This window comes from Microcaecilia unicolor, chromosome 6 (genome assembly GCF_901765095.1).
Source record: "Microcaecilia unicolor chromosome 6, aMicUni1.1, whole genome shotgun sequence".
NCBI classification, from domain to species: domain Eukaryota; kingdom Metazoa; phylum Chordata; class Amphibia; order Gymnophiona; family Siphonopidae; genus Microcaecilia; species Microcaecilia unicolor.
Genome location: NC_044036.1, coordinates 312,194,505 through 312,206,765, shown reverse-complemented (window position 1 = coordinate 312,206,765; position 12,261 = coordinate 312,194,505). Strand labels below are relative to the sequence as shown.

The 12,261-nt window shown below is 41.8% G+C and overlaps 1 protein-coding gene across 6 annotated transcripts in view; it reads left to right on the top strand.

Annotated features, from left to right (window-relative positions):
* The window catches only part of SEC14L1 (SEC14 like lipid binding 1), a 176,515-nt gene that overhangs the window by 120,924 nt on the left and 43,330 nt on the right, over positions 1-12,261 (top strand). For all 6 annotated transcript variants that reach the window (XM_030208149.1, XM_030208147.1, XM_030208146.1 and 3 more), the window contains 3 exons: positions 2,630-2,739; positions 5,998-6,187; positions 10,497-10,585. In XM_030208149.1, the coding sequence (XP_030064009.1) occupies positions 2,630-2,739; positions 5,998-6,187; positions 10,497-10,585 (389 nt within the window). The remainder of the gene's footprint in view (positions 1-2,629; positions 2,740-5,997; positions 6,188-10,496; positions 10,586-12,261) is intronic.

Genomic DNA, 12,261 nt, shown 5'->3' with positions numbered 1-12,261 from the left:
ATATGTCTGTTATATTTCTATGTTGCCAACTCTTGTGACAGTGAATCTGTGTTCTAATAACAAGCAAATATCTGAACTTCTTTATTTTATGAAATATGCTTTCTATACAATATATACGCATGAGCAAAATAAGCAAAAAGTGTGAGTGCCTATGTTACAATACTATTAATAATTCAAGATGCTGGTATTATTTCAGTTAATATTCAACTATATAATAATATTCCATACATTGCAACGTACACTCAAGAAACATTTCTATTAAGATATTAAGTAGTTCATTTGTTAAAAAGTTATGGGTCATTAGGGAGATCTAACATAGTTATAAAGCTGTAATTTATTTATGATTTATTTGATGTATATGTATAATGTTTATCTTGTTGGGCAGACTGGACGGACTGTACAGGTCTTTATCTGCCGTCATCTACTGTGTTACTATGTATTCACCCAACTGTCTTCCTTTGTCAAAGTCATTTGCCCTTCAACCTAAACACTCCGGATTTAGATCTCATTCTAGCATAGAAACCGTTATTCCTGCTGTACTCAGTGAAATTCATACTCACTGGGATAAACATAATGTGGTTCTCACAGTCTCTCTTGATCTTTCGGCAGCTTTTGACATTGTTGACCATGCCCTCCTACTCTCCTGTCTCCTTTTGCTGGTATTTTAGGTTCTGTCATGTCCTGGTTCAAATCTTTTCTCTCAAACTGTATGTACATTGTCATTACTTCCTCCTCCAGGGCTTCCCCCGATCATTGCCTTGTGTACGACAAGGCTCCATTCTGTCCCCCTTCTTTTCAACCTATTTCTCAGCCCTCTTGCAACTCTGATACAGTCCACAGATATTTAATTTCACTTTTATGCAGACATCCTCCTGCTTTGTCCCACAAATCCCTTTAATCCTTCTTTTGGGCATCTCAAAGACTGTCTGGTCCTCAACAGAAAGAAAACTGTACATGCTGGTTCACTGGGGGTCTTCGTACATTCTGCTTCAGTTTTTTGGGTCTACTTTCCAACCAGTCAAATTTTTTAGATACCTCGGAGTCATTCTTGATTCGCACCTATCATTAAATAGGCTTCTTCATATTCCGACAGCTCCGTGCATCTGACACTACTTTAGTTCCAAAATCTAGTGGTTAGGGTGGTGGACTTTGGTCCTGGGGAACTGAGGAACTGAGTTCGATTCCCGGCACAGGCAGCTCCTTGTGACTCTGGGCAAGTCACTTAACCCTCCATTGCCCCATGTAAGCCGCATTGAGCCTGCCATGAGTGGGAAAGCGCGGGGTACAAATGTAACAAAAAAAAAAATCCTCGCTTTGCATGTTACAAGACTGGATTACTGTAACATCGTCTACTTAGATTGTACTCAGACTCTCCATCAAGAAACCCCTATAGAACATCCATCTGGTTGCTATGTCATGCCCATTGCTATGACCACGTTTCTCTGCTGATACATAAGTTTCACTGGGTACCAATCCACAAACGCATATTATTTAAATTACTAGTCCTTGCATTCACATCCCATAGGTTTGGCCTACCCCATTATCTGTCTTATCTCACTATTCTGTCCATCTTCTCTGTTCGCTGAACAGTCATCATCTAGATCTGTCCCAAAACTTGCCCAGTTAGAATCTACCCATCACCTTGCTTTCTTCTTTGCTGCCCCTTAACACTAGAACTCCCTCCCCTTAGACATTCATACAGAAACCTCTTTTAAGACTTTCAAATCAAAATTAAAGACCTGGTTGTTCACCAAGGCATTTACCCTGGACTGAACTATCGCACCAACTGCTGCTGCCCACGCCCCCTCCCCCTTCATCTTTATTCACCTACCTGAGTGCTTGCTCTGTCCACTTTCCTATCAGTTTTTTTAGTTCTTTTCAATTTTTAATTGTTTTGGATTATTGTAAACCATAGAGAGCTGCCAGTCATGGCTGAATAGCAGATTCTAATAAACCATAAACCATGTTGTAGCAGCATTCAGTCTAGGAAAATTACCAGTGAGCATAGTTGGACTCTGTTTTAGAAATGCATAGTTGGACTCTGTTTTAGAAATGCAGAGTCCTTGGTATGTAGCCAAAAACCAAAGTGTTTACCTTTCAGCGTATCTGCATTTTGGGAGTAGTTCCTTTTGACAGGCAGTTTTCTTGAATTTTGCTTTGCTTGGATTTTTGCTATAGAGGTTTCTGGACAGCAGACATTTTTAATCCAGGACCCGTTACCTTTTACTTTTTTAGAATCTAACAGTAAGCTCTTCAAGTTCACAGCTGTTTTCTATGAAATAATATTCTTATGCCTTGAGTTCATTTTGTGTTTTCTTTATCTGTACAAAGGTATGCATTTTCAAGGATTTGTACGACTCACTTCCCCCTGAGGAGTTATACATTCTTGGCAACCAGATTCTAGAGCACTGGAATTCCTAGTTTTGGAAGCTCCTCTTACTTAGGCAGCATGTGACCAACTCCTATAAGCCATAAGTGTGAATCTACGCAAAATACTGTGATTGACCAGGAATCATTACAGATAAATTTTTGTGCTGGAAAAAAAAAAAACACTTCCTACAATGAAAGAAAAAAAATCAAGGTGGCAATGACTAGCTGTAGTAATGTATGACTACTATATTTTTTGTAGATAAGCTAGATGCAGACTACATCAAGCGCTACCTGGGTGATCTGACACCACTGCAGGAAAGCTGTCTCATCAGACTTCGACAGTGGCTCCAGGAGACACACAAGGGCAAAGTAAGCAGTCAGCATCCTGGCTTATTTCTGTGTATATTCAAACTTGCATGCTCTTAATAGGCTTTTACATCAAACTCAAACACAATATGAAAAAAGGGCTACTAACAAATTAGGCCCAACTCTTAAGCTCTGCTCATATTTGTTGGCAAGCATGCTTTTCACATGTATTATTAACTCCAGCTATTTCAAGCTTTCTTAACTATTTAACTGTTTTATTTGTGATTAGTCTGTTCCATTGGTGAGATCTGTTTATAATCTAACAAGTTGTGAGCAGGGGCGTAGCTAGGCCTCGTGGTGGGAGGGGGCCAGAGCCCGAGGTGGGGGGGGGGGGCAAATTTTAGTCTGCCACCTCGTCGCTCCCCCTCACCACCTCGTTGCTCCCCCTGCAAAAGCAGATATCTTTTTCTGGCGGGGGTCTCCAACCCCCGCCTGCTAAAGCCTTCTACAGCGTCGGTCTCCGGCGCAGCCACGTTCGCTGCCCTGCTCTTTCTTCTTGCTGACGTCCTCGTGCACGCTCCTTTACGTGAAACTGAGCATGCAGGAGGACGTCAGCAAGAAGAAAGAACAGGGCAGTGAACGCGGCTGCGCCGCAGACTGGCGCTGAAGAAGGCTTTGCCTGGCGAGGGTTGTGGACCCCTGCCAGCAAAACTGGGGGCCTGGATAAAATTTGCGTGGGCCCAGGCTCCTGTGGCCCCACCTAGCTACGCCACTGGTTATCTTATATGTATGTGTGAATATTTTGTCATGTTATGGTTCCTAAAGTGTCTCTGGTGGTTTGCAGTACAGTTTGTGGTTGTCTCCCCTCTTCTTCATTATTCCTCACGATGTCACTTTGCTCTTCATCAAGAGCCTCATTTTCTCCACTGTAAACTGCTGTGAATTTTAAGTGGAAAAGGGTGGTGTACAAGACCCCCAATAGAATAGAATGCAAAATGCTACAATTCTGATGTGGGCTAATTTTGGAGGATGAATTTTTGGCAGCGCTTTGATTATGTATGCACTTAATAAAATGTGTTTGTGCTTGCTCTTCATCTTAGCCATAATGTCTGCAGATTTTGTGGGATAATGTTATAAAGCTACATAGGCGCCTTTGTTAAATAGGCCCAACACAGACAGCAACTTTCCCTCCCAACCTAGGAGACCTGCTAAGAAATTACTCAGGTGGCAGTTGTATAACTGGGTGCCTCCTTTTAGGCACTCTGATGCAGCTCAGTGAGAGTCTATTCTATAATGGCATCTGGGTGGCTGATACTGTTACAGAATCAAACATATAAACGGCGAGTGACCGTACTCACTCGCAAATGCGCAGTAGAGACTTCCCTGTCTGTCCCGCCCCCGCGTCAATACGTGATGACGGGGGGGGGGGCGGGACAGAGAGGGAAACTGCGCGAAGGGGAGGGAACCGTCGAGGTCGCCACCGCTACCCCCCCCCCCCCCCCCCCCCCCCCCCCCCCCCCCCCCCCGAGGTCGCCGCCACTGGTACCCCCCCCCCCCCTGGAGTCACCGCTGCCGCCACCCCTCCACCCGGCCCGTCTCTTCGCTAATCAACTTACATCTCCGCAGCAGGCAGAGATCAGCTGAGCTGCCGTCGGGCCTTCCTTCCCTGCCTGTGTCCCGCCCTTGCTGATGTTACGTCACACGAGGGCGGGACACAGGCAGAGAAGGAAGGCCGACGGGAGCTCAGCTGATCTCTGCCTGCTGCGGAGATGTAAGTTGAATAGCGAAGAGACGGGCCGGGTGGAGGGGCGGCGGGGGCAGCGAACTCGGGGGGAGGGGGGGCGGCAACCCACCAGCCCGTTTTAACGGGCTCAACGGCTAGTACTAGCATAATCTGGCATTGGTGTGTCTTACATTTAGGCATGTGCAGTTATACCAGCCATAGACCTAGCATAACTGGATGTGCCTTAAGTGTGGCAAGGATGCGCATAAATTATTCTGTAAGTTACGCACATAACTGAGAGGCCCACCTGTGCTCCTCCCACATGTACACACTTGCATTTACACACTGTAGCACATATGCGTGCCCTTAGAAAATAGCAATTAGGGCACTTATGTGCATAAGTGCTCATTTTTTGTGCATTTACATGCACAAAGGAGCTCATATCCTTGAGCGCCTAGTAATAGAATTTCCTTTTAGTGGTTTGGGGTTATTTTAATGACCAGCAGTTTTCTCCTATTCTTTTGAACTTGCTCCTCTATTATAACCAGCCTCTGTTCTGCTGCGGTGCCATGAACCTTCACTTGTACCGGAACTTTTTCCCCCTATTTGATATCGTTTCCCAGTTCAGCTCTGTCATTGCAGACTGAACAGAGGGCAGTGCAGTCATGGGCTGGAAACCCAGCCATTAGATGTTACCATTGAGTAATAACTGGGACACTCTCTTCATTCCCCCTCCCACATTCAGGGGCTGTGAAACCTACCTGCACAGTATCGCCAGACTCTGCTTATCCAGGGAGTGGAAAACTTAACCCAAGAATCCAACCCAGGTCCTTTGCATGGCAATATGCACCACAACCATAGGGCCAGCCTATTCATAGGATTTTTTTTTAACCATTTCATACCTTGTGTTTAAAATTTCCATGGTTTTAAACAAATGGAATCATCATATTCATTACTGAAGTAAATACGGGTACAGAGACTGAAACCTAGGTACTAGAAAGACACATTAGGAAAACACTTGTATGTTTACACTTTCACTACTGGAACACTCTTGTATCCAATTTATTCATTTTAAAATGACCCGTAGTTACAATTCAGAATTACAGTACTGCACACATTGATCAAAAAAAAGAAAGAAGGAAGACAAAGGAACCGTAAAGCAAATACAAAAATAAAATCCAGATCCCCAAAGGAAAGGCCAGAGTGATAATCATTTCACAGTGAACGTCATCAGTGCTCACACAAATCCAAACCATTATGCGAACTGTGAAAAAAAAATCTTCTGCTGGATCACTCTTGCCCAAGCACTAAAAATGCCTTTCTGGGATTCCCACTTAAACCATATCAATTCAGTACGGTTAACAAACTGTCAAAACCCAGGCATACCTGGGAAATGGGAACAACACACAAAGTCAATAATATCCAATCATTTCATAAGGTACTTGCCTTCTGCAATAAATGTTTATATATAGTAATACATTTTTTTCATAGATGTTTATGTAATTTAGGTAACAGATTACATCAGTCCATGTAGAAACTGAGTTTTCTTGGAATCGCAAGTCATAAGATGTTTTTCATTTTTATATAAATATCTCTAGATCCCCAAGGATGAACATATTTTACGATTTTTGCGAGCTCGGGACTTCAACATTGACAAGGCTCGGGAGATCCTCTGCCAGTCTTTAACATGGCGTAAACAGCACCAAGTGGACTACCTCCTAGAGACATGGAATCCTCCCCAAGTATTACAGGATTACTACGCAGGAGGCTGGCATCACCATGATAAAGGTTTGATAATGTCCTCATGTTTTGCACAATCAGAGAGCACTTTCAAATCTGTCTAAATTACTTTTAAATTAGTATTGGCAAAATCACAACTAGTTTTTTCTGCTTTGTTGTCATAATGTATGATGTCGCTTTGCCAGATTCTAGCTACCATAGCCAAACCCACATGAGTTGTTGAAGCAATTGAAATGAAAAATGTTTATAGGGTAAGATCCAGCCCTACTCTTGTGAACATTTCTTGCAAAATTATTGTATAATTGGTGAACATTTCATATGTATGCTTATTTGTGTGAGATCTTTAATTAAAGCCCGCAGATTATATACAAGCACAGTAAGCCTGTACTTCCACAGAGAGCTTACAGTCCAAGTAGATTCCTGAAGCAGTGGGAGATAGTGACTTTCTCAAGGTCACAACATCAATGGCAAAAGCAAGATTTTTGAACAGAGCAGCTGGATAGTGTGTGCTAATTCCCACCTGCAGAACCCCATTTTACATAGAGCATTGAGACGTACAGGTCAGTTTGGTGATATTTTAGAAAAGGAAGTGCCAATGCACTTCTAAAATACCTGCAGGAGTGTACATGTAGATGCTGGCGTGTTCAGTGGGAACACCCCATTTTGTAAATATGCATGTTAAAAAAATGGCATGAACCAGGCAGCTTCCATGTGCAGGTGATGACACATGTGGAAGTGGTGCCGGCTCTTCCAATGTAGCTGCCATATTTTACAAACCAGTATATGTATGTGTCACTAATTTAGTAGGCAATTCACAATTCATGTATCCATGCTACCCATACATTTAGTATCATAGTTGTGTAAAACATTTATAGCAATCAAAGTGAGAATCATGACCTCTGTGGTGACTTTTGTCACATGACCAACGTTCACCTGCCTCCTCACTGGTCACCCAATATCATTCTCACTCATGTTTCTATTTTAATAATTTGGGGGCCCTTTTACTAAGCTGTGTAGGCGCCTATGCGTTCCAAATTGGAGTTACCGCCCGGTTACCACGTGGCCCTTGCGATAATTTCAATTTTGGCGTGCAGCAGCTATGCGCATCCGAAAAATATTTTTTATTTTCTGATGCGTGGCAGCTATGCGCGTAGACCGTTACCATGTGAGACCTTACCGTTAGATCAATGGCTTGAGGTAAGCTCTCAGACCCAAAATGGACGCGCAGCAACTTTCATTTTGCTGCGTGTTCATTTTCGGCAAAAATTTTAAAAAGGCATTTTTTGTAGGTGTGCTAAAAAAATAATTCTGCACACGCCCAAAACACGTGTCTACACTACAGCAGGCCATTTTTCAGCGCAACTTAGTAAAAGGACCCCATTGCTTTTTCACAAATTACTTTAATTGATCTAAATGTGTAAGCACTTAACTCAAAGTGAAGGGCCAGCCGCCCAACATGCGCTGTGTTTCACTATCAAAGCTGCCTCAGAGTTAGGTCCTTAAAAAGAAAAAGCGTACAAGTCAAATTGAAAACACTTGTATAGCAAAATAATATCTGTGAAAAAATATACATGTGTACCGGTCTGAGCCAAAAGTGTTCCTTTCTCCATATTTGAGCAACTTTAAAATGGCAGCTCAAAGCAGAAACTATCTAAAAAGCAGGAAGCAAAGTCCCACCCAATCAGAATCGTAGTTTCAAAACAATGAAGTCCAATGTAATTCCGTTAAGAAGTTGAATGATGTTACCTCCCTCTCTCCCTCCCTCCCCAGTTCAATTTTATCAATGACACGTCATCTAATGAGTCCATTGATGTTGTTTATCTGTCCAATGCTGTACCATAGGAGCTGATGCTCCACTAGAAGGTACACTGTCCCAAACAAAAACTGCTTCAATACTTTCAACATTTGTCTGAGTCAGGTTTTGAACATCAACTCCATTATTGTATACCTTTGTGCACTTAGCACTTACTACCATCATGTTGAAGGTAAACCCATCTCTGTATAGCCTTTAGTTCAGATTCATTGTTTGTTTTTAATTAATTTGATTTATTTCTCACCTTTTTCAGTTGTGGCTCAAGGTGTGTTGCATGTAGGTCATTAGGTATTTCCCTGTCCCTAGAGGGCTCACAATCTAATTTTGTACCTAAGGTAATGGAGGTGTAAGTGACTTGCTCAAGGTCACAAGGAGCTGCAGTGGGATTTGAACCGTCTAGTAGCGCTATACAAATGATAAGAAGTAGTAGTACTGCTCTAACCATTAGGCTACTCCTCCACTCCATGTGAGGTTTGCTTCTATTGAAGCTTTCCATGGTATCATAGGACTTTAAGGTTGTGTCTGATGTTAACTTCCATCAAACCATTGTACCTGACCTGGAAAAGTCCTGTTTTGGTGGAGGTAACTTTTAGTATGCAAAATGAATGAATTCCAGGCTTTAGTGATTGATCCACCTTACACTAAATTTTACAACAGGATGGTTCTGCACACTCATCCAAAGTTCCTTCCTAAGGCAGTGCCAGACTTCTGCCTTAATCAGCCAATTGTCCTGCAAATATTTTCCCCAAGGCCTCACGCCCATAAAAGTGAAAATTCATTGTACTCATTGGATTGCCAGAGATCCTTATCCTTCCATTTGGAGTGGATTAAAGTCTTTAGAATGTTCATTCAACTTCTTGTTTCTTTTGACCCTAATAAAGGTGCACTTTGTGTCACCAAACACAAACTTTCAAATTGGCTAGCAGACTGTCTATTTCACTTATGCCCAGGCAGACTTGACTCTTGAGGGTCATGTTATAGCTCATAGTGTTAGAGCTATGGCTGTGTTGGTGCCCAGATTCCGTTCTAGAATACTGACATAACCCACATTAGCATGCCTAACATTTATGCACCCGCAATAACATCAGCTATAGACCTTGCATAACTGTGTTCATGTAAATGCGGTAAGGACACACAAGCATGAGTAAGTGGCAGCTCAGCCCATACCCCCCCCTCCTCCCTTGCCAAAGCCATCTTGCATTTATATGCTATGCCACGTACGCACACACAGAACAGCACTTAGTTGCTTTATTGCAACGTATGTGCGCAAGTGTACACTTACCCATGACAGGGGTTTAGAGAAAGGAGAGACAAGACAAGGATGATGTGATCGACATTTCCTTGAAAGGTATTAATGAGCAAACAGATTTCAAAGACATGAATACTGTAGAACTAGAGGTTATGAAATGAAACTTCAAGAGGATAAGCTTAAAAGCAACCTCAGGAAATACTTTTTCACAGAAAGGGTGGTGAATATCTGGACTGTCCTCCCAGTGGAGGTGTTTGGGACAAAAACAGTAACCGGCATGGGATAAACACAGAGGATCCCTGTTATAGCAAGAGTATGAGATCAATCAAATGATATAGAGAGGTGTCTGGAGGCTTTAATGTCCTTGGTGGAGTCCTGCTCACCCATACTTCTGCACGAATTAGAAAGTACAATCCTAAACAATGGCATAAAGGAAGTAACCCGCATGTTCTGCACAGAGCAGTAGGTACAACCCTAATTACCTTGCTGTGCAGACTAGATGTGCTATGCTAGTCTTTATCTGTGTCTACTACTGTGTGTTCCCATGGAAAAGAATGGGCAGCCACAGGGTTAGCACTTATGCATGTATTTTATAGAATCCACATTCAAGTGTTGATTCTTACTGGCACATACATGCACAGTTACTCCTGCCTCGGAGCAGGTCTAATTTTGTGTGGAGCTTTCAGATATAAAACAGCCTCTGTTGCCTTTATAACAAGGTGCAAAATATTTGCCTATGTTCCTTCATGACCCTTTAAAAAAGATTTCCCAGATTTTTGTATGCTGCATTACATATTGTAATGTTTACATAAGAACATAAGCATTGCCATACTGGGACAGATCAAAGGTTCATCAAGCCCAGTATCCTGTTTCCAGCAGTGGCCAATCCAGGTCATAAGTAACTGGCAAGATCCCAGAACAGAAATAGATGTTATGCTGTTTATCCTAGAAATAAGCAGTGGATTTTCCCAAGTCCATCTTAATAATGGCTTATGTATTTTTCTTTTAGGAAATTATCCAAACCTTTTATAGACCCTGCTAAGCTAACTGCTTTTACCACAATCTCCGGCAACAAATCTGAGTTTAATTGGGGGATCAGAATCCAACTCCAAGGCCCCCTAGCCCCATTTCTCTTCATTTCCAGACTGCCTTAAAAAATGGTTGTCCTTTATGTGATGTTTGATTATGGTGCAATAAAAACAACTTGATATGGATTATGAATGGATTTGTTATGATTGCAAATATTATGTATTAACTACAAAGATTATTTTTATAGTGCTGAATTTTGTTTTCAGATGGCCGTCCACTTTATGTGCTTAGACTGGGACAGATGGACACGAAAGGGCTGGTGAGGGCTCTGGGAGAAGAGTCTCTTCTTCGCCATGTAAGTGCTAAGATCCATCCTGAGCCAGTGTAACGTTTGCAAGGAATCATGAAATAAAATATGATTTTTATTTTCTTCACTAGTAAGTTGCCTATGTTACTATCATATTCATTCTGAGGACCATTATAAAGTCAGGTCTTTTCTCTCCACATCCCCAGTATCAGGGACCTTGTTTGATCAGTGAAAACAGTTTGACAAGTTAGCAAGGCTCCAAGCTAACTGACATTTTGTATACGGCTTTAGTTTTTGAGGGTAGCGTATTGCAGAATACCTTTTGGATATTAAGCTGTATATGTAGTTTTTATTTACCTATAATCTGTATCTGCTTAGAAGCTCCAAAAGCTTCTCTATGGCATCTTTGGACATGAAAACAGAAGGAAGATTGTTTTCTACTACGACTGATCACTTCTAAAGCCTGCAGGCATACACAGAACTATACAGGTACACATAAGAGACATTCCCTACTCCATGGAGCTTAGTCTAGTCAAGACAAGTATAAATGATTAAAATAAAAAAAAAGCATACAAGAATGAACACATTATAGAAAGTTCAAGACTTAGATCTTATCACCAGCAATTAGACCTCTCACGTCTCTGCTGAAATTAAATATAATTGTTAAACCTGTAACAGCAACATCAAGAAATTGAAAATACATTAGCTATAGGTGTCACAGCTGGATGTGGTACACTGGCAAAAGACATTTTACTATGTGTGTTTTTTGCACTACAAATTAAGCTACAGGACCAAGCACTCCCATGTATGAGTTAGTAACCTGAGTGCAGAATATTAAAGGAAAATTCATGGATAGCTTAGGCCCAGAGAAGTCTGACACTTGATTCCAACTTCTGATGTTAGGCTTACTCATTTTTCAGTACTTTTTTTTTTTTTGCTATTTATCAGTGTATATCTTCTGTATTGTCCTGACCAGGGCACTGAATAGAAACATGATGGCAAATAAAGTCCAAATGGCCTATCCAGGCTGCCCTTCCTCAGTAACCATTAATTCCTCCTTTTCTTAAGGGATCCCACAAGCCTGTCCTACACTTTATTAAATTTTGGCACTGTCCTCATCTCCACGACCTCCACCAGGAGGCCATTCCATGCATCCACCACTCTTTCCGTGAATGAGTATTTTCTTAGATTCCTCCTGAGCCTATTTCCTCATCTTCATCCTATGCCCTCTCATTCCAGAGTTTTCCTTCATTTGGAAAAGGCAAACCTCCTGTATATTAACACATTAATTTAATAGGAAGTATATTTACCCCCCCCCCCCCCCCCCCCCCCCAGTGCTAGCGGTTGCCATGCATTAATACCGACGCAGTCCATTCACTTTGAATGGGCTGTGTCAGCATTGCCACAAGGTTTAGTAAACAGGGGGGTTATTCAAATTAAAGTTTTCATTGAAAATTACTGTGATTTCCAAGTCAAACTTAGTATTTTCGGCATTCTTTATTTCCATTGGTTTGACTGTTGTAGTAGTGATTACAAAGATTGCAGCTTAGAGGCTGAAATGAGCGATCTGTTTAGGACAAACCATGGAAGAAGTGAGCTTGAATATTTAAAGTATTAGCACCAGCAGAACTTTATTTTTAGATGTGAGGCCCTTCCGTTTGTCCTTAGCTGCACGACTGGTTGATCTAGGCCAGTTAGTTACACAGGATTAAGAATCCATGCAC